Source organism: Anastrepha obliqua, chromosome 2 (genome assembly GCF_027943255.1).
Source record: "Anastrepha obliqua isolate idAnaObli1 chromosome 2, idAnaObli1_1.0, whole genome shotgun sequence".
In the NCBI taxonomy this organism is placed as follows: Eukaryota; Metazoa; Arthropoda; class Insecta; order Diptera; family Tephritidae; genus Anastrepha; species Anastrepha obliqua.
Window position 1 is genome coordinate 100,941,054 of NC_072893.1, and position 24,137 is coordinate 100,965,190.

The 24,137-nt window shown below is 35.2% G+C and overlaps 3 protein-coding genes across 4 annotated transcripts; 2 read left to right on the forward strand and 1 right to left on the reverse strand.

Moving 5' to 3' along the window:
* Positions 1 to 8,751: 8,751 nt before the first annotated feature.
* Positions 8,752 to 11,984, reverse strand: LOC129238593 (frizzled-4). Of its 2 annotated transcripts, XM_054873664.1 has the most exons (4): positions 11,426 to 11,541; positions 10,692 to 11,361; positions 10,366 to 10,634; positions 8,752 to 10,304 (listed from the first exon to the last, which is right to left on the reverse strand). In XM_054873664.1, exons 2-4 carry the CDS (start codon positions 11,312 to 11,314, stop codon positions 9,571 to 9,573), a joined length of 1,626 nt encoding a protein of 541 aa, XP_054729639.1. In that variant the 5' UTR covers positions 11,315 to 11,361; positions 11,426 to 11,541; the 3' UTR covers positions 8,752 to 9,570. The 2 variants fall into 2 exon arrangements, with proteins under 2 accessions (XP_054729639.1, XP_054729638.1); XM_054873663.1 differs by having other exon boundaries at positions 10,692 to 11,984.
* A 2,102-nt stretch (positions 11,985 to 14,086) lies between these two features.
* Positions 14,087 to 16,711, forward strand: LOC129238974 (DNA repair protein XRCC1). The gene is made up of 6 exons (XM_054874225.1): positions 14,087 to 14,356; positions 14,410 to 14,604; positions 14,676 to 15,563; positions 15,626 to 15,714; positions 15,782 to 16,116; positions 16,179 to 16,711. The coding sequence occupies exons 1-6, from the start codon at positions 14,306 to 14,308 to the stop codon at positions 16,550 to 16,552; spliced, it is 1,932 nt and encodes a 643-aa protein (XP_054730200.1). The 5' UTR covers positions 14,087 to 14,305; the 3' UTR covers positions 16,553 to 16,711.
* A 2,936-nt stretch (positions 16,712 to 19,647) lies between these two features.
* On the forward strand, positions 19,648 to 23,202 carry LOC129239058 (N(G),N(G)-dimethylarginine dimethylaminohydrolase 1). Its single transcript, XM_054874337.1, has 6 exons — positions 19,648 to 19,928; positions 20,991 to 21,210; positions 21,272 to 21,374; positions 22,373 to 22,470; positions 22,561 to 22,785; positions 22,839 to 23,202. The coding sequence occupies exons 1-6, from the start codon at positions 19,891 to 19,893 to the stop codon at positions 22,962 to 22,964; spliced, it is 810 nt and encodes a 269-aa protein (XP_054730312.1). The 5' UTR covers positions 19,648 to 19,890; the 3' UTR covers positions 22,965 to 23,202.
* Positions 23,203 to 24,137: the final 935 nt, after the last annotated feature.

Sequence of the window (24,137 nt, forward strand, 5' to 3'; positions counted from 1 at the left end):
ATACACCACTATAGTTAAAGGCGAAATCAGAACTATTAATGATAATCCTGTGTATTCCAAGCCTTACCCCTATCCCATGGCTTTGAAGACAGAAATAGAAAAGCAAGTGGAAGAACTCCTTGACAACGGAATTATAAGAAAATCTAAATCTCCATATAACTCTCCTGTGTGGATAGTTAACAAAAAACCAGATGCATCCGGCGAGAGGAAATATCGTATGGTTATTGATTATCGAAAGCTCAACTCAGTAACCATCCCAGATAAATACCCCATTCCCGAAATTAACGAGGTCCTAGCAAATCTCGGTAACAACAAATTGTTTACAGTAATTGACCTCAAAAGCGGGTTTCATCAAATTCCGCTACGGAAGTCAGATATAGAAAAGACTGCCTTTTCCGTTAATAATGGAAAATATGAATTCCTCCGCCTACCCTTCGGGCTAAAGAATGCCCCCGCAACCTTCCAAAGAGCACTAGATGACATCCTTCGTCAACATATAGGAGTCAGATGTTACGTCTACATTGACGACGTTATAATTTTCGGCAGGAACGAGGAAGAGCATTTGGAAAATCTTGAAATGGTATTTAAAACATTAGAAAGTGCGAATATGAAAGTACAATTAAGCAAATGCGAGTTCGCCAAACAGGAAGTCGAGTTCCTGGGATATGTCATCAGTTCAGAAGGAATAAAAACAAACCCCAAAAAAGTTGAAGCCGTTGCACAATTTCCAATTCCCCGTACTCTGAAGGAGTTGAGATCTTTCCTAGGAATGTCAGGCTATTACAGGAGATTTATTAGGGATTACTCCAAAATTGCCAAGCCCTTGACGACGCTACTTCGCGGAGAAGCTGGAAATACTTCAAAAAGAAACTCAAGGAAGTTAGAAATAAACCTTAATAAGGAAGCTATCGAATCATTCAATAAGATTAAAAATGCTCTAATATCAAGGGATATTATCCTGGCACATCCCAACTTTGAAAAAGACTTCGAACTTACAACGGATGCATCCAACTTTGCTATAGGAGCCGTCCTATCGCAAGAAAATCGCCCAATAACCTTCATCTCGAGGACTCTTAATAAAACGGAAGAAAGTTATGCAACTAACGAGAAAGAGATGCTTTCTATAATCTGGTCTTTAAACAACCTAAGAAGCTATCTGTACGGTTCGAAGAAAGTAAAAATAATTACCGACCACCAACCATTGACCTATGCACTCAGCCACAAAAACGCAAATAGCAAAATGAAGAGATGGAAAGCGATATTAGAGGAGTATAATCATGAATTATTATATAAACCGGGAAAATCAAACGTAGTAGCAGATGCACTTTCGAGGATACTAAACCAAGTCAACTCGCTTACGCCTACTACCCATAGTGACGAAAGTTCAGGCCATGACCTTATACCCTGTACAGAAGCGCCAGTGAATGCCTTCAAGAACCAAATTTTCCTTGAGGAAGCGGACACAGCTTCGTACCAGTTTAAGATAGTTTTTCCAACGATGCATCGTCACGTAATCAAGGAGCCACAGTTCAATGAGCAAAACATTTTGGCGCTCCTCAAAAGATATCTGAATCCATCGGTTATAAACGGAATTCATACAAATGAGAGAACGATGGGTTTAATCCAAAACATCTATCCACTACATTTTAGAAACTTCAAATGCCGATATACACAAAAAATAGTTGAGGACATTGTTAACGAACAAGAACAGGAAGAAATTATCCTGAGGGAGCACTTAAGAGCCCACAGAAACGATAAAGAGAATAAAATTCAAATTCTTGAAAAAAGTTATTTTCCCGGTATGACGAACAAGATTAAGCGGCTTGTAGCCAATTGCACGGTATGCAAAGAAAGTAAGTACGAAAGACATCCCAACCAACCAAAACTGGCAGCAACTCCACTACCAACTTTCCCTGGTCACACAATACACATAGACATATTCCTGACAGAGGGTAAAAGAGTTATGACCGCTTTAGATAAGTTTACGAAATACGCGGTAACAAAAATGTTAAATAGCAGATCTATAGAAGACGTTAGAAGACCTTTAAGAGAAATTCTGTTCTCCTTTGGCGTCCCGAAAGTTGTCGTAATAGATAATGAGCCATCACTCAACTCTAATTCAATTATGTTTATGATGAGGGACGAGCTAGCAATTGAAGTCTATACTACTCCACCTTATAAAAGTCAGGCAAATGGACAAGTGGAAAGATTCCATTCCACGCTGACGGAAATAATGCGCTGCATTAAGGAGAATGGCGGGCATAGAAATTTCGAGGAGCTGCTAGAGAGGGCAGTATCTGAATACAACCACAGTGTCCATTCCGTTACCGAAAAGAGACCTGTAGATCTATTTTTTTGCAGAAACGTGACCTTCACACCAGAAGACATTGAAAGGACACGTCAAAACAATTTAGAAAAGATAGCACAAAAACAAAGAAAGGACATCGACTACCACAATAAAAACAAACAAGAAAATAAAATATATTTACCGGGACAGGTAATTTTTGTTAAGAAAAATAGAAGATTAGGTACTAAGCTAAGTAAACCTTATAGCAAAGAAATAGTTAAGGAAGATAGGAATAGCACATTAGTGACTGAAAGAGGACAAATCATTCACAAGAGCAGAATACGGAACTAACTACAACATTTTTTTTTTTTCAGGTTTTTTTTGCCACTGTGCCTCGCAGAGGTGCAGATACTAGACTACTCGAACTCCCAATTAATCACAATAGAAAAAGGAACAGCAAAACTACAGACAGGACAATTTAGGATAATACACGAAATAGATATTGACAAATACACAGAAATCCTGGAACAAATAGAAGCAACGGCAAAAACAGAAACATTCTACAGAAACCCGAACTACCCCTTCATATCACTCTTAATAACTCAAATAAAGGCCCATATTAATAACCTAAGAATAGATAGGAAATCTAAAAGATCACTAAATTTTTTGTGCAGTGCATGGAAATGGATTGCAGGAAGTCCAGACCATGAAGACCATGAAATAGTTGTAAACAAATTAAATAACCTTCTAGAAAATAACAATAATCAAGTTCTTATTAATAAGCTTACGATAGAAAAAGTTAATGAAATCACAAATATCACAAACCATATTATGAAAGATATGCAAAACAAGGAAGGTAAAGAAATAGAATCATTTTTGAAATTAAAATACAAATTAGAAATTATGAAAGAGGAAATCGTAAATATCGCTTATGCGATACATTGGGCAAAAGCCAATATAATAAATTCATACATAATGTCAACCGAAGAAATCGATATTGCAAAAAAAATTTTTGATAAAGATAACATCCCGTTTGTAAATTTGGACGAAGCTCTGGAATTTTCTGAAATTAAAATAGCGACTAATGGCAAGACAATCATTTATATTATAAGTTTACCAACTGTAGAAAATCAAATTTGTCAAACTATTGATATCAGAGCGGTAAAGAAAAACAACAATATTAACAAAATCAGTTTCAATTCAATTCTTAACTGCGAAAAAATTATTTATGGAATAAAAAGCAATTGTAAAAAATATAACTCATTACAAATATGTTTAAGGGATAATTTGCTAGATTTAAGTAATGATTATTGTATTAGTAACCTTTTAACAAGTCGTTTGCCAAACTGCACGGTCACAAATAGCCAGCACATCCCAGACTTCGAGGAGCTGTCACCTGGAGTTATATTCCTAAACGATTTCAGGGGCGGTGTCCTAATAAATGAAGACTATACAACTCTTAACGGTACTTTTGTGATTCACTTCAATAACGCCACAATTCAAATCAACGGAAAGAAATTTTTCAATGGGCAAAAATCAACGAACAAACCCCTACCTGCTATTCTCCAACCAATATCGATATCAAACAGAAGTGAAGAAATTCTTTCTTTAGAAATGCTAAAACAATTAAATTTCAATAATACAAAAGAAATTAGACTAACAGGATCGTCATATCGGCTCAAGTATGCTGCAAGCATCAGCGTTATGATAATACTTATAATCATTGCCATATTTTCAAACAAATTAATCCTGTCACCTAGAAAAAACAAAGAAACACGGTCCATCGATTTAACGGAGGCTGCAATAAAAGGACTTAACCAAATTTTCAACAAGACTTCAAACGAGGACGTTTGAATCTTAGGGGGGGGTTTGTTACCATGACACATGTTCATGGCACATAATATAATATCATGTATCATATTGTGAACATATCACAAAGTTGCGTCTCACGGGTAAACGACACCACACGCGCAAGACTAAAGTGCTGACCGTGCATTTCCCAAACTTACGAATTTTCCCAGCACATGCTGATGCAACGTGACCTGGCCAAATTCTAGTTGTAATATAGAAGTAAGAATATTTTGTAAAATTAGTTTTTAAGTGAACAATAAACAGAAAAGACGTGGACTCCTGTCCACGCAATATTTTTAAAAACTCAAATTAATAAATGAAAATTTAACTTACATACTTACCCTACATACTTATATAAAGGGTTTTTCAATTGGCGCGGGTCGATTTTGGCACCCTGTGGCAACCATTTTGTTTTGGTGCCATTTGTCAAATCTTTTGTTTATTATTCAGTTGTTTATGCCAAATCATCATGGCAAGTTACACGATTGAACAGCACGTTCAAATGATAAAACTTTATTATCAAAATGAGTGTTCATTAACGCAAACGTTGCGCGCATTGCGCCCATTTTTCGGTAGACGTGGTGGCCCTTCCAATTTCTTATGGCCCATATTGAACCATATGGACCTAGACGACATGTGTTTCCAGCAGGACGGCGCTACGTGCCACACAGCAAACGCCATTTTATTCCATTTCAACATCTACCCGCCCTTATTGAAAAACCCTTTATATAAGGTATGCCGTTAATAGTGGAAAATAACATCAGGCAAATCACCACCACGACCACGCTTACAGGACAATACCCTTTTCATGAAATTTTCCATAACCGAATTGCAAAGTGGTTGCCCTATGTCTTCGATAGCCTCACGAATTCCATCGTTGAGGTCTTGAATCGACCTTGGGCTGTTGGCGTAGACCTTTTCTTTCACGTGGCCCCAAAGAAAAAAGTCACAAGGTGTTAAATTACAAGATCTCGGTGGCCAATTGTGATCACCTCTTCGAGAGATAACACGGCTCGGAAACTTTTCCCGTAAAAGATCACTGGTTTCGTTGCTTGTGTGGCACGTAGCGCCGTCTTGTTGAAAATAAACGTTGTGCAGATCAATACCATCCAATTCCGGCCATAAAAAATCGTTAATCATCTCTCCTGTTTAACACCTAACACCTGTTATTGGAAAAACCTTTACTTAGATACCTTTTTAAAACTTTTGTATGAAAAGTAACGTTATTATTTGGTATATGAATACTTACATATATTAAAGTAAAAAATATGTATTAAAGCCTTGAAATAAAAACTAGATATTGATTGAAAAATTTTAGTTTAAGAATTTGAAGCTTCGGTCACCGTTGTTATGAACAATACTGCACATCAACACAACTCACAGAGCTTCAGTGATTTCTTAATATTAAATGTTTGGCACTATGGACTTCATCCGAAAGCTAAATGTATGCACAGTAGTCTACAAATAAGCTGCACTTTTGTTTTATAGTAAGTTTATTACTTTGCTGCTATATGCATATGTTTTTGTGCACTTTTTATTAATTGGAGAACAACATATGTACGTAAGGGAATATAATAATTGAGTATTAACATACCATGACAACCAAAAATAATGGATTCGAAATTTTCCCTAGTATTGAAATGTCCAGGACAGACCATTTTTATAAGCTTCTAGTTGCTGTTTTGTGCATCTTCCTGTAGCTTTTGCGAACACTTGACTCACAGCAGCTGCGGCTGTCGAGCAATTAGAACACATATTTCCATATGTATGTACATATAAGGGTGCATACATATATACGGAGCCGCGGCCACCGACATGACAAAACTTCAAGATTTACCAAATATTGGCAAATAATTCTACGCGAAATATCCCAATATTGACTATTTTCGAATTGTCGAGAAAATTGACATATTGGCGGCTCGTTTTATGAATGAAAGTATTTTGATCTTAGAAATATGAGCACAAACTTATGAATGAATTTACTTTTGTTGTGATATACAATATTTGGGACTGTTCAGAGTATCGCGACTAAAAGAATTATGGCCGCCGCGACTTGCGTATATGAATGTATTTTGTTTTTGTAGTCGCTAGGCTTAGATTTTGGCTTTGGACGACATCCATACATATGTACATATGTTAGAATGCGTGGTGGCAAAGCGATCATCGCGTTGCGCTTGCTGCTGCTTTAGCGTCTATAAAGGTAATTTGTTTTAGTAAGTACAATATTCGAATATCGACTGGTGGAAGACGAAAGTACACGGGAGCAAGAAGGGAGCGCTGTGCTCGCGCATATCGTCCCCTTAGTATTAAAATAGCCTATAAATTTTTTGATGTTTTGAGAAAATGAATTTCAAACTTTTTGTCGAAAGTAGCTCTCACTCAAATCTCGTTATGTCTGTAAATATTTATTATTTTTTGACTGACGTTCTGACCCACTTTGTGGAACTAGAATTTGACAAAATTTTGACCACATATAAAATCGACGATGGAGAATCCAAAAATTCAATAAAAAAAGAATAGCCTATGAGCACATAGGCTTTTGTTATAGTTACTAAGGGGACGATATATATGTATGTATGTATGAACGTGCATGTTTGTAGCTACATACATATGTATGAATACATTCATTTTGTAGGAAGTTGAGAAGGTGTATATGTATGCATGCTAGGACTTAAAGAGGGTATATATATTATACATACACACCTACATAGACTTTAGAGCAGAGTTATTTTTGCACTTGTTAGGAAGAAACTCGTTCACTAGTGAATGTGAATAAATAAGTCAAGGGTATTTGGGCATACCTGCATATGTACATACATATGAAACGAAGATGTTGTTGTTGCCCTTGTGCATTATTGTTTTTCATATACAAATGTACATGCATACATACAGGGTGGGCCATGTAAAATTTGGTTTTTGAATCGGCTATAAAAAAAACGAATCAATATTTTTTCAAACTTTTTTTTTTTAATTGAACAGATTGAACATTGTCATTTATGAATGAAAAATAATATCGTTCAAATGACTGCCACGACTGGCTTTACAGTAGGCCATTCGATCAACCCAACTATTAAGCACATTTTCGATTGTTTGGGCTCCAATTTCATGAATGGCAACTTCGATTTCGTGTTTTAAAGCATCAATCGTCTCTGGATGGTTCGCATAGCATTTGTCCTTAACGGCTACCCCGAAAAAATAGTGCAACGGGCTTAAATCACGCGCGGCCAATTGATATCGGAATTTCGGCTGATTATTCGGTTTTCAAAAACGGTAGCCAAAAGTTCGAGTGTAACTTTGGCAGTGTGACAAGTTGCACCGTCCTGTTGAAACTAAATGTCGTCCATGTCATCCTCTTCAATTTTTGGAAACCACTCGTTGAGCATGTCACGGTAACGCTCGCCATTTACTGTAACCGCGGCTCCTGGCTCATTTTCAAAAAAAAAATGGCCCGATGATGCCGCCAGACTAAAAACCGCACCAAACAGTGACTCGTTTTGGATGCATTTGCTTCTCTGCAGTAACGTGTGGATTTTCTGACCCCAAAATCCGACAATTTTGCTTATTGACGTAGCCACCGATGTGAAAATGAGCTTCATCAGAAAAGAAGAAGAAGACTCACCACTTTGGAAATAGGTTTTCAATATTTCCCAATTTTGTTCAAGCGTATAGCGTCCCATTTCGTAAATGTCAAACCTTTAAGTAAATTATGAACACATTTGACATGTCATTTGTGTTACCATTCTCAAAAAAATAGGTGGTTCAAAAAGCAAACGCTATATGGCCCACCCTGTATGTACATAGAATTACAACATAAAATAATAAATATATAACAAAATAATACTACATACATACATATGTAGTATATTTGGTAGAGTTATATACATATGTACATTCATTTGTACATGTAATGAAAAAACGACATGAATTACTTTTTAGATAATGTATGAGAACTTATCACCGTCGCACGTAAGATATCCACAGGCTTCTATCATAACGCATCGCACCTTTATCCCTGCCACATGTATGACTTGACATCAATTAGCGGCGCAAATTTTTTTTCTTACTTTATCATTATTTTTTTTAATGCAATCGAAAAAAAAATTGTGTAATAAATTTTATGTATGCGCTTATCATTTCAAAAGTAACAAAAAAGTAAAAAAAAAAATAAGCAATCGCAGAAATAAACGCATCACGAGTTTTTCCTCGCCACATGTTAGACTCGATATCAATTTTTTTTTAATTTTTGTTTAATGTATTCGAAAAAAATGTGTGTAATAAAGTTTACGTATTCGCTTATTATTTCACAAATAAGAAAATAGTACAAATTGAATTAGTTTAATGTCGAGGTGAGAAATGTATTGTGTTTTGAGGTGGGGGATGTGTAGTGTTTTAATTTTTTGTGTGGGCAAAACTCAGTGTGGTGTCTATAAAGTCGGTGTTCTAAAATCCCTCACTACAAACCTTTCAAATCCCAATTGTACTAAAAATTCTTAACAGTGACATTTGCGCCTTCTTCACATTCTCTGCTGCAGGAATTCAGTTATTGTCGGACAAATTAAAATAACATGTTTACTATTTTTAATAATTATATTTTGTAGACACACACTTATATACATTCAATGCATACAAATTCTGAAATTGTTACATTTATTCCTTAACTATAAAATATTAATAAATAGCACATATAAAGTATTATTGTACATCATAAAATAATTAAATCCCAACAACTACAGTTCAATCCATGATATAAAAAAGAAGATAGTTTAATTGCCACTTTCCGGGTGTGGTGAAACATTTTGATAAATAAAAATATCAAATCATTTTTTATTATTTCCTTTAGGATCTTTTATTTTATTTCCTTAAGAATCTTCTAAGGAAAGAACTTTTGATCTCGTTTTTTAATCACATCATATTGCCATTTTTGATATGCCAATGTCATTCTTGTATTAAATCCCAAATATTTCATAAAAAAACCCCTTCATCTAAAATTCTAATGCGGCAAAGATAGGTTTAATGTTTACGTCTGGAGAAATGTCAAAAATCTGCTTTATAACCAAAAAATAGTCATAATGAAACTACCCTTTTTTGTATCATGATTGAATCTACAGCTTTGTAGTGGAAATTTACAGAGTTTCATACATAGACGGCAAGCGTTAGCTGCAGTGTTAAAAGTGCCTCATAATCATCAAACACGTAATTCTGAGACCTGCCTTACGGAACAAAATAAACTACTTTATACGGTCATAAGTGGGGTTAGAATTAATGGCACTTTTTAAAAGTAATACAAAAACTAAGTACATTTTTTCTAGGCAGTACATAACAATTATATCTAAGTAGTACTCCATAACCAGAAGTTTGAAATATTTTTATACTGTTATGTATATCACAGTCTTATTGTTACACAGTTTGAGGCAAGAAAGTTAAATATACAGTTACAATATAGTTTCATCTCTACAACATTCAAAATGCATTTGTGCTGGACTTAAATAATAACGATCTTTGTGTAATTGTGTTGGGTGGTGGATACTTTGGGCAATAACCTTCTTGTGAGAATATTTAGATAATTGATTCATAGAAATACTACCTGGCGAACGTCGTTGTGAATAAGCATTTAATGCGGGTCGTATAGTATGATAAGATGCCGTGCTGTAATTATAGTTATGGTTTGTATTACGACTAGTTCTTTGTGAAATTGTAGAAGCTGGCACTTCTTTGACATTACGAATCTCCAGCTGTTTTTTATACATCATGGAAATTCTCGGACCTAGAAACCATGCAAAACATATAATTCCCAACGTTATTTCCATAAATGCTCGCGCCAGAAATGGCCACATTGGTGTTGTAAATCCCTCTGAGGCAACCAAGTAAGGTGGTATGTTAAGCCAAATGTCAATGTTTGCAAACTCATAGATCACCGAAAACAAAAGTAAAGCACAAGGAACACAATATATAAACAAAAATGTACCAAAATCGTAACTTGGGCATATAGCCTGGAGTTGCTGCTTCATCAAAGGTGTTGAAATGTTTCTTAATATAGCCTTATAACGACGATATACAAGATAACCCGAGCCAAGGTTCATTGAACCAAAAATCCAATAGCAAAAGAGCGGCGTCGCTACCAATATTTGCAGCCCTTTATCGGATTGATTTCCCACAAAACAAGCACCTGTAACAGACATAACGTGGTGATACAGCAACTAAGCCAATAATTGTAAGTAATTATTTACCGAGTAGTTCATCAGCATCAACAAGTCTAGCCACAATTACTGCAGCAGTCTGAAATGCTGGAAGACCCCAAGCCGTAAAACTAGCCAAGTTGCTGTCCATTATAGTCAAATTCTCATTTCGTTTATCGTTATTTGTTAAATTACTTCTGTTAATTCTACTATGATGCAGGTCTGTACAGGCATTTGACCTGTCATGAGATATGCATTCCAAATCCTCTGGATTGATACGTCGCACATCCCGATGCCACGTAAGACAAAGAATAGCCCACCTTTAAATAATTATAAATTGTATTGAAATTTGCTACAATCATTTCCAGCGAACTCACCAAGCACAAGAGGCCATGAAAAAATAATACCGAAGCAAAAACGTTGTAGCACAAGCGGCATTTGAAAGCCCATCCACAAGTAAAAGAAGAACATTTGGTAGTTGCGGATCATATCCACACGATGTTGCTGTTCTGCCCATTATAAAACGTACAGTCCATCCTAAAGCAACCATAAAATGGCACCACACAAAGGGCGTAAGGACTCGTTTCCATTTTTGATTGCTCTTTTTAGAATTATCTCGTAATACAAGGCTCAATGTTGCAATTAATGCCAAAAATATATCAGCATATGTCCAAGTAGCTACCCACAGTTCCGCCAAATGCTTATCATGTTGGCCAAATAATATATCAGCCTCGCATAAAGGTGCACACCGTCCAGATCGATAAAGTTTTACATACATATGGGATTTCGAAAGCCCGGGGCATTCTATTGTAACAGTGCTTGAAGGTAATTTATTAATTGAAGCTCCTCCAACGCTCTCGTTCTCTCCTCCATTGATGTGTGACTCCCCAGGCTCCTCAATACACATAGTTTCGTGGTTATTTTCTTTTGGAAATCTATTGCAATCCAAGGCTGGTGGCCAAGGAAATCCAAAACCCTGCAAAACCGGGTGACACCGCATCCTAACGCTTTCACACAAATTTCTGCATGGTCCTATCGGGAGAGGAACTTTTGGCGTACATAAAGGCACATAAGCGGCGCATAAGAACAACTTTAATTGAGTACTACATACATACTCAATGAGAGGAGCAAAAGTTTGTAAAGTGAATTCCACATCACCCTGAAGTTCGTGGCCAACTAAATTCGGCATTGAAGTTTCATTGTAACCTATTCCACGACACATCTCGATACGAATTGGTTCACATTGTCGTAATGGAGGGGAATCTCCGTTTGATGAATAAGCAATTAAACTTGATATTACGAGCACTTTCCAATAACAAGACACTACCGCCATTGTATGGTAGTTTGAATATATTATAATACTAATACTCTTTACTAATCTAAATGCCAAAAGCACATTAAACTAATGCATGACTTTGCTTAACACGTAGGAATGCCAATTCCCAAAAAAAAATATATAAACAAAACTAGTTCACGCAAAAAAGCACTCAAATTCTCACTACTTTTACTGACTGCTATAACACAAATATTAAAAACACGCTGATGTGTAATTGATCCTATTTTGATGTATATTCCAAAAATATAGATCAAATAAAACTTAAAATAAAAGCAAATAGAGTACAAAACTCAAAAAAATATCCTGAATGAAGATATGTATGCTTAACATTAAAATCGATAGTTCCGATATAGAGAAGTTCTAATTGATCTTGCAGGCTGAACTTATTGGATAATTTGAGCAATAAGGGTATTCAGATCAAAATCAGTCGTCACAAAGCGCAGAATATAATATTATAAATGTCCTCACCGAAGTGCATCAAATAAAGTGAAATCAATATCTGACTTGCGCTCAATATCTGCAAAATGATTTACTTTTATAAAAATAGTTATAAAATATACCACTGGACTTTTTAAAATATATATAAAAATTTTTTACATAAAAAAATTTAAAACATAAAGAATTCATATATTTATTCGTTACCTTCAATATGACCAAAGTAGGAATATAGAAGCAATAATTAATCACGTTTATGAACAAAAGAATGAGAGGTATCCGAGAATACTCCTTTTAGAATGACCGAAGTAGCAACGAAATTATCAGAACGCACCGCTTGCAACACAAATATGGCTTAATCCAATTCAATTTAAAAAAACGGAATGGAAGCCTAAGCTCTTGGGTTTTGCAATTAAAATTGTATGCGATACTTTGTCAACAGCTTTGGGAGTATTTATAGATATAGAACAAACCGATGAACCGAAATCAAAGGTAGTACTTACTTTTGCTGTAAAATTAAGATTAAAATTTTAATTAAAATCAACACGGTCGAAATTAGATTTAAAGAAGTCAGCGAACAAATTTGCCACATCAGTTTGAATATCTGCAAATTGATCTTTAAATAAAACTGTGTACGGTATTGAGAGGTACAATTTTGTTTTGAGATTATGAAATTAAAGACTACATTTTTTTAAAATCAAATTTTAAATATATTAATTTTCAAGTTAAAAATATAATTTCTGTGAAAATAGTTAAAAATTTTAGAAAAACGATTGTATAAAGAGTAATGACACTGGCTATTGGTTGAATTGTGCTTGCAAAACTTATTTCCCATGTTCCTCAGCTTCTTTTATCTACACCTATAGCAGGGTAGCTTATTTGGCTTTCTATTGATTGTGTGAATATTGGTAAAACAAATGACTAACAAAATTGTCATGAAGATGTTAAAATATAAACGAACATCCAAGTATAGCAACAAATCTGTCCACTTAAAATTTGAGTAAAATTGATAAAAATTGGCGAAGTCACAACGTGCGTTTAACGAAAAAATATTACTACTATTTGCTATTACTAAGCGTACAGTAATACAATTAAATTTCGTTTCCACGACAGTCGGTTCTACGTTACCGAAACGACCCGGATTTATATCCGGCCAAGGACTGTCACTCCAGCAGCATTCACCGTATGTAAGTATGGGGAATGTTTATGCTGCTACAACAACAACAACAACAATTAAATTTCGATAGTGAAAACAACGTGAGGCAAACAAAAGAGGGGGAAAAGGACGGACACGCAAGGTTGATAGATTGCTAGGTTTGGCCAATATAAATTGATATAACATCAAATTTGTTCAAATTATGTCCAGAATATTATACTATGGTAGTGGCTTGGAATAACGTTCCCACCTGATGCTTATCAAGCAACGCAAGGATATAATAAATTGAGTTAAATTGTTAGAATATTAATATGCTATCTGTGCAATCAAACCACCACCAATCAAGAACACAATGACACACAGTGGGACGGTAAATCCCTACGCCAATTTGGTTTAAATAAAAGTGATTGAACATATACTATATACATTTATTACTATTTGAATAAAGACAAACAAATGTTTGTACGACCCAGTCAAACTTTTCGATCATTCAACGTCGACTAGAATTTTGACTCTTCGTGGTACCGAAAAAAACTCCTTTATAAACTCCATATAAATTGATATAAATCAGTCAAAAGAAAGTGAATTAACAGATATTCACAAAGTTCAACTTAACGGTATCTACTTTATTGTATTTCGGACGTGGTTTCCAATTATATAGCATTTAAATTTTACCACGAAAGTAATGTGTTGTGAATGCGCGACAAACTAATTTCCCAAAACTAATATTTCCCTTGACATTTCTAATTTAATTTCTTTTTTTGTTGTTACTCGAATTTCACCACCTTAAAGGGATAAAATACAAGATTTGATCATCCGAAGAAAAATTGTTAGAGTAACTTTAGCGGGCATGTCATAGAAGACTTTTGCTTGGTACATTCTTCACACGTACGAATCTGAAGAGACTCGTAGCATGTGAACCCCTTGTAATGAGTTAACATGAGCGATAAAAATTGTTCTTCCGATTAATTGTGAATAAGCGATCGCGGGATTTTAATTCGTTGAATTTTTGCGTATGAATTTTATTTAATTCTTTAACGTAATAGAAGTCTACAATAAATCTAATGCCTTTCGCGAATTTTAAATCTGTTCGTGAAGTAAGCAGTGAAGATTGTGTAAGTTCAAAGAGTCTAATCAAAATGTACACAGCTAATTTTACCATTTTTAGAAATATCCCGCTGAAAATTTACTTAAACAACCATCAAAAAAATGGAAAACTAAGTCGGTCGGCGAAAGACTTGCATATGTCATTCTTGAACTAAATGAACCACAAACGATTACCGGTATTGATATTGGAAATGAACATTCAGCATTCATAGAAGTTTTGGTCAGCAAAACAACTTGCAGCGCAAACGATTTTACTGTAAGTTTTCGTGCTCTTCTCATTTTGTAAATACACGAATGGATCTATGTTTAATAATTTATTTATTATAGGATATTTTGGTGACATGTTCTTTCATGACGCTTATTGAGAGCAAAAATTCCACAAACCCTAACCGAGTGCGTTGCTTCAATAAAGATGCGTTAGTCTCTACGGCTGGATCTGAAAAGTGGCAATTTATTAAAATAATTTGCACACAGCCATTTAACAAACATATACAATATGGAATTTCTTTTATTAAAATACACGTGGAATCAGAAATTGAAAAAAGTAAAGTGTCGCTAGCGAAGGTGAGTGAACCAAAAGGCATTGGTATGATAAATTCGTCTGCGTCTCTGAATACATCATCATTGGGAATATTTAAATTACGTGAAGAATCTCCGGAGTCCGATTCAGAAATTTCAACATCACTATTTAAACGATGGAAAGCTTCTGAGTTAAGTAATATTAAAGATACTCCACAAGAGAGTGTAACGCCGAGAAAACCATCATGCCTTACCCACAATTCTGACAGGATTTTTAATGCATGCTCAAGTCAGTCAGTGAAGCCGAACCAGCAAAAGGGAGAAGAAGATTTAAAAAATAGAAAATCGCCCCAATGTTTAGATCGAAATCGCCAAGATCTTGCCTTCGGCAATGAGGAAACGATTGTGGACGAAAAAGTTCGAAAGAGAAGACAGCGATTGTCGGAAAGCATCGAACTTGAACGTGAGCAAATGCGTCCTAAAAATGATAACTTGAAAATTCAAAAAGAAAATAAAAAGTCCGATTTAGCTAGCACACAGTTAGTTAACATGAAAAGCCCCGCTTTCGACAATAAAATAAATTCTAATTCAAAAAATAAAGGTGATGCGTGTAATAAAAAGGATGTTAAAGATAGAATATATCGCCCATTTAATCAACTGCTGAAAGGTACAGTTTTGGTAATCAGCGGAATACAAGTAAGTTTTTATATAAAATCAAATATGTGATGGATATAATGGGATGGCGTTACTTTTAGTAGAATCCGGACCGCTCGAATCTTCGCGATATGGCTCTAGCAATGGGTGCTAAATACAGGGCTGATTGGGAATCTGGTTGTACTCATTTAATGTATGTTGTATGAATACATGTTAATTTATATTCATATGTTTATAGATGTGTATGTGTCATATTTTAGATGTGCATTCAAGAATACTCCAAAGTATAACCAAGTAAAAGGTAAGGGTAAAATAGTTACTCGCTCTTGGATAGAAGACTGTAATAAGCAGAAAAAATGTTTGCCATGGCGAAGATATGCACTAAATGGCAGTGATCTTAATCAACCCGAAAGTGAGGAGGAGGTGCTTGACGAATCCCTCAGGCCAAATGCATTACCTGTCGTCAAGAATAACTCCAAAAATGTCGACGTAAATACTACAGATTCTCTTCATTCTGCGCGCAGTAGCAATGAAATTATTTCGACAATATCGTCAGGAAGCGATACAGAGGACGATATTGAACGAGTTTTGCAGAGTACGGCAGATAAAAGCAAACTTAATATATGTGAATGCACGCATTAAAGTTTTATGTTACAGATAAGCGTTCGCACTACACAGCTGAGGCCAATGAAACAAGGAGCGCTTTCGATGCGTCCACCGAAGAAGAAGACTTTTTAGCTAAGAAGGTGAAAATCGAGGCAAATTTAAAAGGCGGAATGATTTTGAAAGGGTTGGTATTTTTTATTTGCGAGGATATAACGTCTGCGGAAAGAAAAATTGTTGAGAATTTAATAAAATCAAATGGCGGCACAATATCATTTGAGATGAATGAAGCTCAGTATCTGATATCAAATGGGCAGTCGACGGACAAAATTCGTTCGAAATACGGTAGTTTAGTGAAGCCGGATTGGATTTATGAATGCAATGATATGGAAATTAAGGTTCCAATAAATAAGTATCTTTGTAAATAAAAAACATTAAAAATTTACACTCGGAAACCGGTTTTCAAATTGAAATTTACTAAAGAAAGCCTAATTCACTATCATATCTTACACTTGTCACCTAATACTGTCCTTTACAAATATGACAATTACCCAAATGTAGATTATATTTTCGCTCAAATTAATTCCAAAAAACCTTAGTTGTTTCTTTGACTTCAAATAATATGTAATCAATACAGCCAATATATGGTTGTTGTTGTAGCAGTATCTTTGCCCTGTCAGTGTAGTGTAATCACCGGTCGTCTTCGTCTAGCTCATCTAACGGTAGGCCCGGGCTGGCTGTTTCGATGGGTTGGGTTCGGGGGGAGAGAAGTGTTAGATGAGTGGGTTTGATGGGGCATGTGAAAAGGTGGTTAGTGTCGTGTGGGGTGCCTTCACATGCCGCCCCAGTAAACTAGGCCTGTCTAGTGTACCGTATCCCTGTTAATATATGGTAGCTCCATTTGATTGTCTTATGTCGCAATTCGGGTATTATGGACTTATTTCTCTGAAATAGAATATCAAGGCATATGAAAAAGAAGAATAAAAACTCAACGTCAAATTTCGGCAATCCTATATCGTCATCACTGCTATCGACTCATCCACTATTCCATCACTGAAGTACAAAATACGTTTATTGCATTGTAAGTCAATAGCAGACATATTATGTGTTTTATCTAGTCTTTTCCTTTCTTCTATGAAAGACAAAAAAAGTTGGTATTTTTTTCTGATCTAGAGAAAAGTGAATTTTATTATTTCATTTCAATAATTTTCAAGATATACATACATGATTAATATCTAACCTGCCCTAACTCACTCAAATTTATGTCACTTCATCAGGCTAAAACTTAATAAGAATTTAATTTACATGTACACTTTTATATAAACCCAAAACAAAATACTTTTATATAATGAAACGGAATTACTGTAAATTAAACATGTACCTAATAGCGCTTTCTCAATGCATCCGTCCCGGCCGCTGCGGCAACGATTGATTATGTGTATTTGCGTCGAAGGTGCCGCATACGTGCCATGCCAGGAGTGCCATGCCGGCAAGTGCGGCAAAAATTAAGAAGAACGAATTGTATCGCGCAAATTTTAATCGCTGGTGTTTATTATTATATCAAATTAAATGCAGAAAATATGATAAATGATATATAAATTATTTGACTCATTTCAAATGCACCCTTATCTTCTCAATAAAAACTTAAAAGAGTAGAGAAAAGGCTAGGCTTAACCAAGTTGTCCTGAAACATGAATGTCGATCTCGAACTTATGGTATATATTCTACCAAAACCCGCTTTCACTTCAATATGCATTAATTTTATATACAAAAAAAAAACACCTGTTTATACGCAACGAAATATATGCTTTCCCGCCAAGAACAACACTTTTTTGTTTATATGCGGCAATAATTTCATTGTGGAATCACGGTACATTTTAAATGTCACGACAGTCAAATGTCTTTCTCTTCAATAGGACTGTCACAATGGGTTCTTTGTGCCCTTTGCGTCAACGCAAATAATGCCGGCAAGCGATTTGAGGACCTTGTTTCCACGACAGTCGGTTCTACGTTACCGAAACGACCCGGATTTATATCCGGCCAAGGACTGTCACTCCAGCAGCATTCCCCGTATGTAAGTATGGGGAATGTTTATGCTGCTACAACAACAACAGGACCTTGTTGCGGTTTTGAACCTTAGTAGCAAATGCGGTTTTATGCGCTGAAAAGAAGAGCAAACTAGAGGAGGTGACCTCCAAAATTTTGGTGTTTTCAATGGTCGGTATTTGTGTGTCACTTTGATGTGCGATTTTGACCTTCAGCTGCAGTTTGACTTCTTTCGTTCAGGTGGTGGAAAGAGAGTCGCCGGGGATTTATTGTTGGAAAGTTGGAGATTCCCGCATTGAAAAGGCGAGAAAGGCTGACGAAGTAAACGTTCTATATGGAAAATAAGTCATCGATGTCATCGCGCGGTACAGCGCCGACGAACGTTGCAGCTTTTATCTGTGACTACTGGTTAACTTATTCGGACGATTCAATTGCAGTTCATAAAGATGAGTCTTCACTGCATATATGTATATTTACCTAGGCTTTAATTTCTTCCAGTTGCAATGATAGATGTGGCTTCTCTGCTTCTAACTTGGATATACACGTATCCTGTTTCTCCAGCTGCGCATTTATCTTCGTCAACTCAGCTGATATATGAGATATCTGCAATGAAATCTCCGCTGATATTTGTAACATCTTTGATGACTCTGGTGATATTTGCTATGTCTATACTTGATGATGTTCCCGAATGCTCTGTGCTCTCTTCCACTATATAGTTGATGACTCTTCAGCTCCCAGCTGAAGTCTATATTAAAGTCCTCTTCCTCCGTAGTATAGCGTAGCCGTGGTTGCAATTCTGTTATGTTTCCGGAAGTTCACGAACCACGCTGTTCCAACTCTTTAAGTTGCCGAATTTTAAGTTCACTCAATTTACCATTTTTAAGATCCTGCTCTATGGAACCTTATTCGATAATCCCACTTCCGACGAATTTATACGTTAAGTCAAAAATTTAAGGCAGCACAACTTGCTTAATTTCAATCAAGGTGGATTTTTTAAGGTGACAGCATTCACCCAGCTGAATTTTTCACCGTAGGTATGGCTTACGTCAAAATTATATGCTTTGTTTGTATGCATTGGTATTTTTACATTCGTATGTTTACATTTGCTTGCTGATTTTGACGTGATGGTTGGACCAAACGCAACAACAAATACATGTAGGGTTTTACTTATATGTGTTTGCTGTCGCCTGTAATAAATTCGCCTTGATTTCAATTCTTAATCGTTTTACTTTACGTTCACACGTAGGATTGATTACATTACGGCGGCTATATTTTATAAGCACAGCTCGCACTTTCCCCGTTCCGTTGGTTGCATTATAAAGACCGTGAAGACAGGAACAGAGCTGTAAAAGTATCTTACTATATAACGAATAACCGGTATGAAGCTCGGTGTGAAGATGCCAGTGTTTCTGTACAATACAATTTCAAATATTTCCCTGACTATCGAGGTTTTGATAATATCGATGTTTTGTGTTCATATCTAATTATTTTGGGTGGAGTTATTAAAGTGTATTTGTATATTTAGGAGTTTTTTTGTGGAGAGCTCGTCAGAGTCGTTGCTTAATAAATATTGAGTTGTTAGAAGTAATTGGAGTTTGAATATTTTCCGAAATTGCTATTCACACATATTTATTTTCATTGTGTTTGGATTTATGACTTTTACAAGTGTTTGCTACAATTTAACAAGGACGTCAAACAAAAATTTAAAAAAATTGTGAAAATGCCGCCTCTGAGGTATACACACGCTATTGTGGCAAGGTAATCATAGCAGCATTGATTGGATGATGAATGATACAAATTTTCCGGCTTAAGTGATTATCTGCATCTATGTAAACTTTGAATTTTCCGGTTCATTAATTATTTTAAGATATTGATTATGTTGTTTACTATTTTACAGGAGAGTTCTCTCGGATTTTTAAAGAACTTGCAAATGCACTGTATCTCATTGTTAATTCATTATTAATTTAATAGGTTTATATAGCAATTGATCCCAAGTTAATTGACCTGTTGTTAAATTAATGCATAAATATTGGCTTAATTGATGTATTCAATTTAGTTCCATACGTATTTATGATCAACGCATTATGCCCAAATGTTGATTGTTACTGTATTTTTAAAAGAGAAATTCACGATTACATATTTCTCTTATTTATAACTCCGTGATGAAATGTTTGTATTTAACTTTAATGGAACTGCACGAAAAAATTTATTGAGTTTTCAGTATGCATTGTAATTCAAGGAATTGTTACTATTTTTTAAATAATATTAATGCTATAAAATTACGGGGGAAACTTTGAAATGGAAACAACCGATTGGGGGCAAGCTGAAATCCTCGCAAACATAGCTTCTGGAATCTACTTGTTTGCGAGTTATTTGTTTTAAAATTTGTTGACCACACACAATTTAAAACCTATAGCATCACTTTATTATAGGTATAATTTATTAAATAGGATTATAAATGACTCCGCCAAAAAGCAAAAATTCTGCGAATTTGGCAGCGTGAGAAGAAAACATAAAAATTTGTAAGGAAAAATAAGACGTACAAATAATTCGATGAGTAGTTCAGGAGTTAATTTCTAGAGAGCTCGTGATTAGACTTGAGTATGGTTCATACGATGCCAGTAAAATCGATCCCTAATCCATAAAATTCTAGAGCAATAAAGGTGAAATAAATATCTTTGACTCCATTCGTTTTTGCATGGCATTGGTCATGAAATTTGATATATCTTTTCTGATAGATTCATTATAAAAAGTGTAAATGGGTTTTGAATACTTATTTGTAATGTTGCAATGTATATTTATTTACTGCTGTATTTGTAGAATTTCAGAGACGCTAAAGCAATCATCCGAATTTAATTATAACTTGGCTAAAAAGCAGCACCAAGAATTCTGTTCATTGCTACGAGAGGTTGGCTTGGATGTGATTGAGCTACCACCAGACGAAACTTTGCCGGAGGGTGTTTTTGTAGAAAGTGCCGCAATAATATGCAATGGAGTTGCTCTAATAAGCAAATCCGACAATTTATTCCGGCAAAGGGAGGTAGGTAATAAGTGTGGTGTATGTAGATATGCAAACGATTTATTGAATTCTTTTAACACAGGCTGACAGTATGGAGATCATTTTGAAAAAAGAACTTGATATACCTGTGGTGAACCCTAATATTACAAATGCCCTATTGGATGGCGGAGATGTTTTGTTTACCGGTAGGTTCCATAATACATAAAAAAAAGACATGCAATTATCTGTTAAAAATTATGGTTCTGAAATCTCAATTCTCTGCAGTTATTGTGCCGGTAAACATTTTGCAAGTAACTTAAAAAGATTATAAGGTGCGTAACAAGTCAATTAGAAATACCAAGTGGATCCTAGTTCACCACGTACTCTTTTCGACCAAAGTAATCATCTTCTTCAGGCAACGCCAGCTGGTACCGCATACCTATGAAAACAAAGTTAATCGTCAAAGTCATCTTCGGTTGACACTAAAGGCTCAACAATGATATATTCTATCATTAGTTTATTTACAACTCTTTTGGATGCATACTTCAGACCCTAGTAGATAGCTAAACGCTTCCTCAGTATGCCATTATAGTATCAGAAAGGTTAAAAGATGTTATATGTGTTAGAAAAAAGGGTGGATTAGGAAAAGATACTGAAACTCATATATGTCATATGATGTCGCCAATGTCGAAATAAGCCACTTTGAAAAATATATCCCAGTTGGGAAATAAAAATACGGCACCCACTTGTATATTTATAAAAATTATAAAACAGGTCACTTATTGGTTCCAACAATTACATAATAAGTATTTCGAAGAAACTTGCTTCTATGAAACTTGAATATTGGCAAATCTTGTATTGTTCAAACAATTTTAATAATATAACAGTGCAAGTTTGCCGTTGGAGCCAATTATATTATTCTGCAATAGAGTGAAACAGATTTTGACATAAAATTGGACCAAGAACGCTGACAAAAGTTACACCAAAGCTAGACATACATATTTCATTGATGTTGTAAAGTATATTTACACACTATTAAAACATGGAATGTTGTACTGAACAGTTATTTTCTAACCTGTAAGCTAACGCAGCAATAGTTTGGTTATTTTTATTAATGAATGCGAAGTCCAAATGGCATGGCTTTACTGTTCCACTTTTAAAAATTACGTGAGTTAAAACGTTCTTTCTTTCAATTTTTTGTTAGGCCGTGAATTTTTTGTGGGCATATCCAACTACACAAACGAAGATGGTGCAAAAGCTGTCGCAGTTGCATTCCCAGAATACCCTGTGACGCCTATCAAGGTAACAGTTGCAGAATGAAACTCATGCCGAAAAATTCAACGCAATAACATATACATTTCAATATCACTCATACACAATTTTTGTTTTTAGGTTAGTGGAAACAAACGTCTAAAGTATTATGTTACAATGGCCGGTCCAGATGTTTTATCTGTAAGCACAAGTAACTACTGTCAAGAAATAGTTAAACGTATGGAAAGAGAGGCCAGTTTTAAGTATCAAAAAATCACGCTGCCTGAGGAAAATGCTGCCAATATGCTTTATATTAACGGCACTCTTATACATCGTTCCCCTGCAGAAATTCCTGCTTCGTACAAAGTATTTTTTATTGCGTTTGTAATTCAAAATTGTTGATTATTTTTATATTGTAGGTTATAAAGGACAAAATTGACACACCTAGTCGAAATATAGATATTAATGAATTTGGCCAATTTTCTAACGGGCTCACTTCGGCATGCCTACTATTGCGGCGATGGAAATCTATACGGAACATTTAGATTCAATAGCTAAATAACCTGATTCATAGCGGAATTCCAGAATATAAATCATCTCTGCCAATGGTTCTATAATAATAAATATACATAACTGTGACATACCTATTTAAATGTAGGTTATTTAAATATATGCTTAAAAATGTTAAAATTATTTACTAGTTAAAATTTATATTCATATACATATGTATATTATGAATAGTTGTTACGGAAATAGAAATTAAATTACTCATTATAAGTATAACCATGGGTTTTTTGTTTTTAAAAATTGCTCGTTACTTTTCTTTACCGATGTGCAAGTAAGGACAAGCTTAAATATTCTTTTCGCACCAGTCGCGCCATTAAACCTAAAACACTTTCTTCGCTCCGCAGAACTTGAAAGAAAATTAATCAAATGCTGATGCCGTAATGTGAAGTCGACTATTCTGGAAATTTCGGAGCAATAAATTAGATTTGTTTGGCTAAGTATTTGGATATTACTTGTTATGGAACAAAATGTGATAGACGGTAGAGTATATGGCTTCTTTAGTGAATACAAGGTGTTACGAACATCATTCATCCAACACCCCTTTTCCTTTAGAACCACTCCACCCTAACACCTTGTATCCTGTGTCCAAGGCGGGTGATTGAACCGTGCTTAGCAGCACTTGGTAAACTACTACCACAACAATAACAGCAACAGTAACGTGATGTGCAGGCTCATTGTATATTTGGGCTTGTTTGAGGGAAATATTTAGTATAATGCAACATGCTTTAAAAAAGAGGGGTATATCCTCGTCTTGAAACTGAAAACCGCACCCTCCAGAGGCTTATAGTTTTTAAGTAATTTATTGTTAAAGTTGTGTAATTTAGCGAAAAGATGGTTTTGCTAGACACCTCAAATAAGAACGAAGTTCGTAGCCAGAGACGTTCACTGGAAGGGTGTTTGTAAATCTGCAGTATTTTGATGCTTATGTTGAATACTCATTAATAAAAACCGGCCCATTGTCTGGCTTATATTATACACATATATAGCTCATCCAAACTTGAAAATAATGATAAAAAAGGTATCCCAAAAAATAGAAAAGGAATTAAAAACAAAAAGCACGGTTTATAGGTGTATTGTATTGCTCCGATAAGCTTTACAAAGGGGTATTTGTAGGGTTTTTGCATAGAATTCTTTTTAGCGCGGGCGGCCTT

Coding starts and splice junctions, on each gene's coding strand:
- LOC129238593 (XM_054873663.1), bottom strand. CDS start 11,647: ATGGCGGTAGTGTCTTGTTATTGGAAAGTGCTCGTAATATCAAGTTTA. Junction 10,635..10,691: donor TTCATGGCCTCTTGTGCTTG/GTGAGTTCGCTG, acceptor AATTATTTAAAG/GTGGGCTATTCTTTGTCTTA. Junction 10,305..10,365: donor TGATGCTGATGAACTACTCG/GTAAATAATTAC, acceptor TGTCTGTTACAG/GTGCTTGTTTTGTGGGAAAT.
- LOC129239058 (XM_054874337.1), top strand. CDS start 19,891: ATGCCGCCTCTGAGGTATACACACGCTATTGTGGCAAG. Junction 19,929..20,990: donor ACACACGCTATTGTGGCAAG/GTAATCATAGCA, acceptor CTGTATTTGTAG/AATTTCAGAGACGCTAAAGC. Junction 22,471..22,560: donor ACCCTGTGACGCCTATCAAG/GTAACAGTTGCA, acceptor TTTTGTTTTTAG/GTTAGTGGAAACAAACGTCT.
- LOC129238974 (XM_054874225.1), top strand. CDS start 14,306: ATGCCTTTCGCGAATTTTAAATCTGTTCGTGAAGTAAGCAGTGAAGAT. Junction 14,357..14,409: donor AAGTAAGCAGTGAAGATTGT/GTAAGTTCAAAG, acceptor TACCATTTTTAG/AAATATCCCGCTGAAAATTT. Junction 15,715..15,781: donor TCTGGTTGTACTCATTTAAT/GTATGTTGTATG, acceptor GTCATATTTTAG/ATGTGCATTCAAGAATACTC.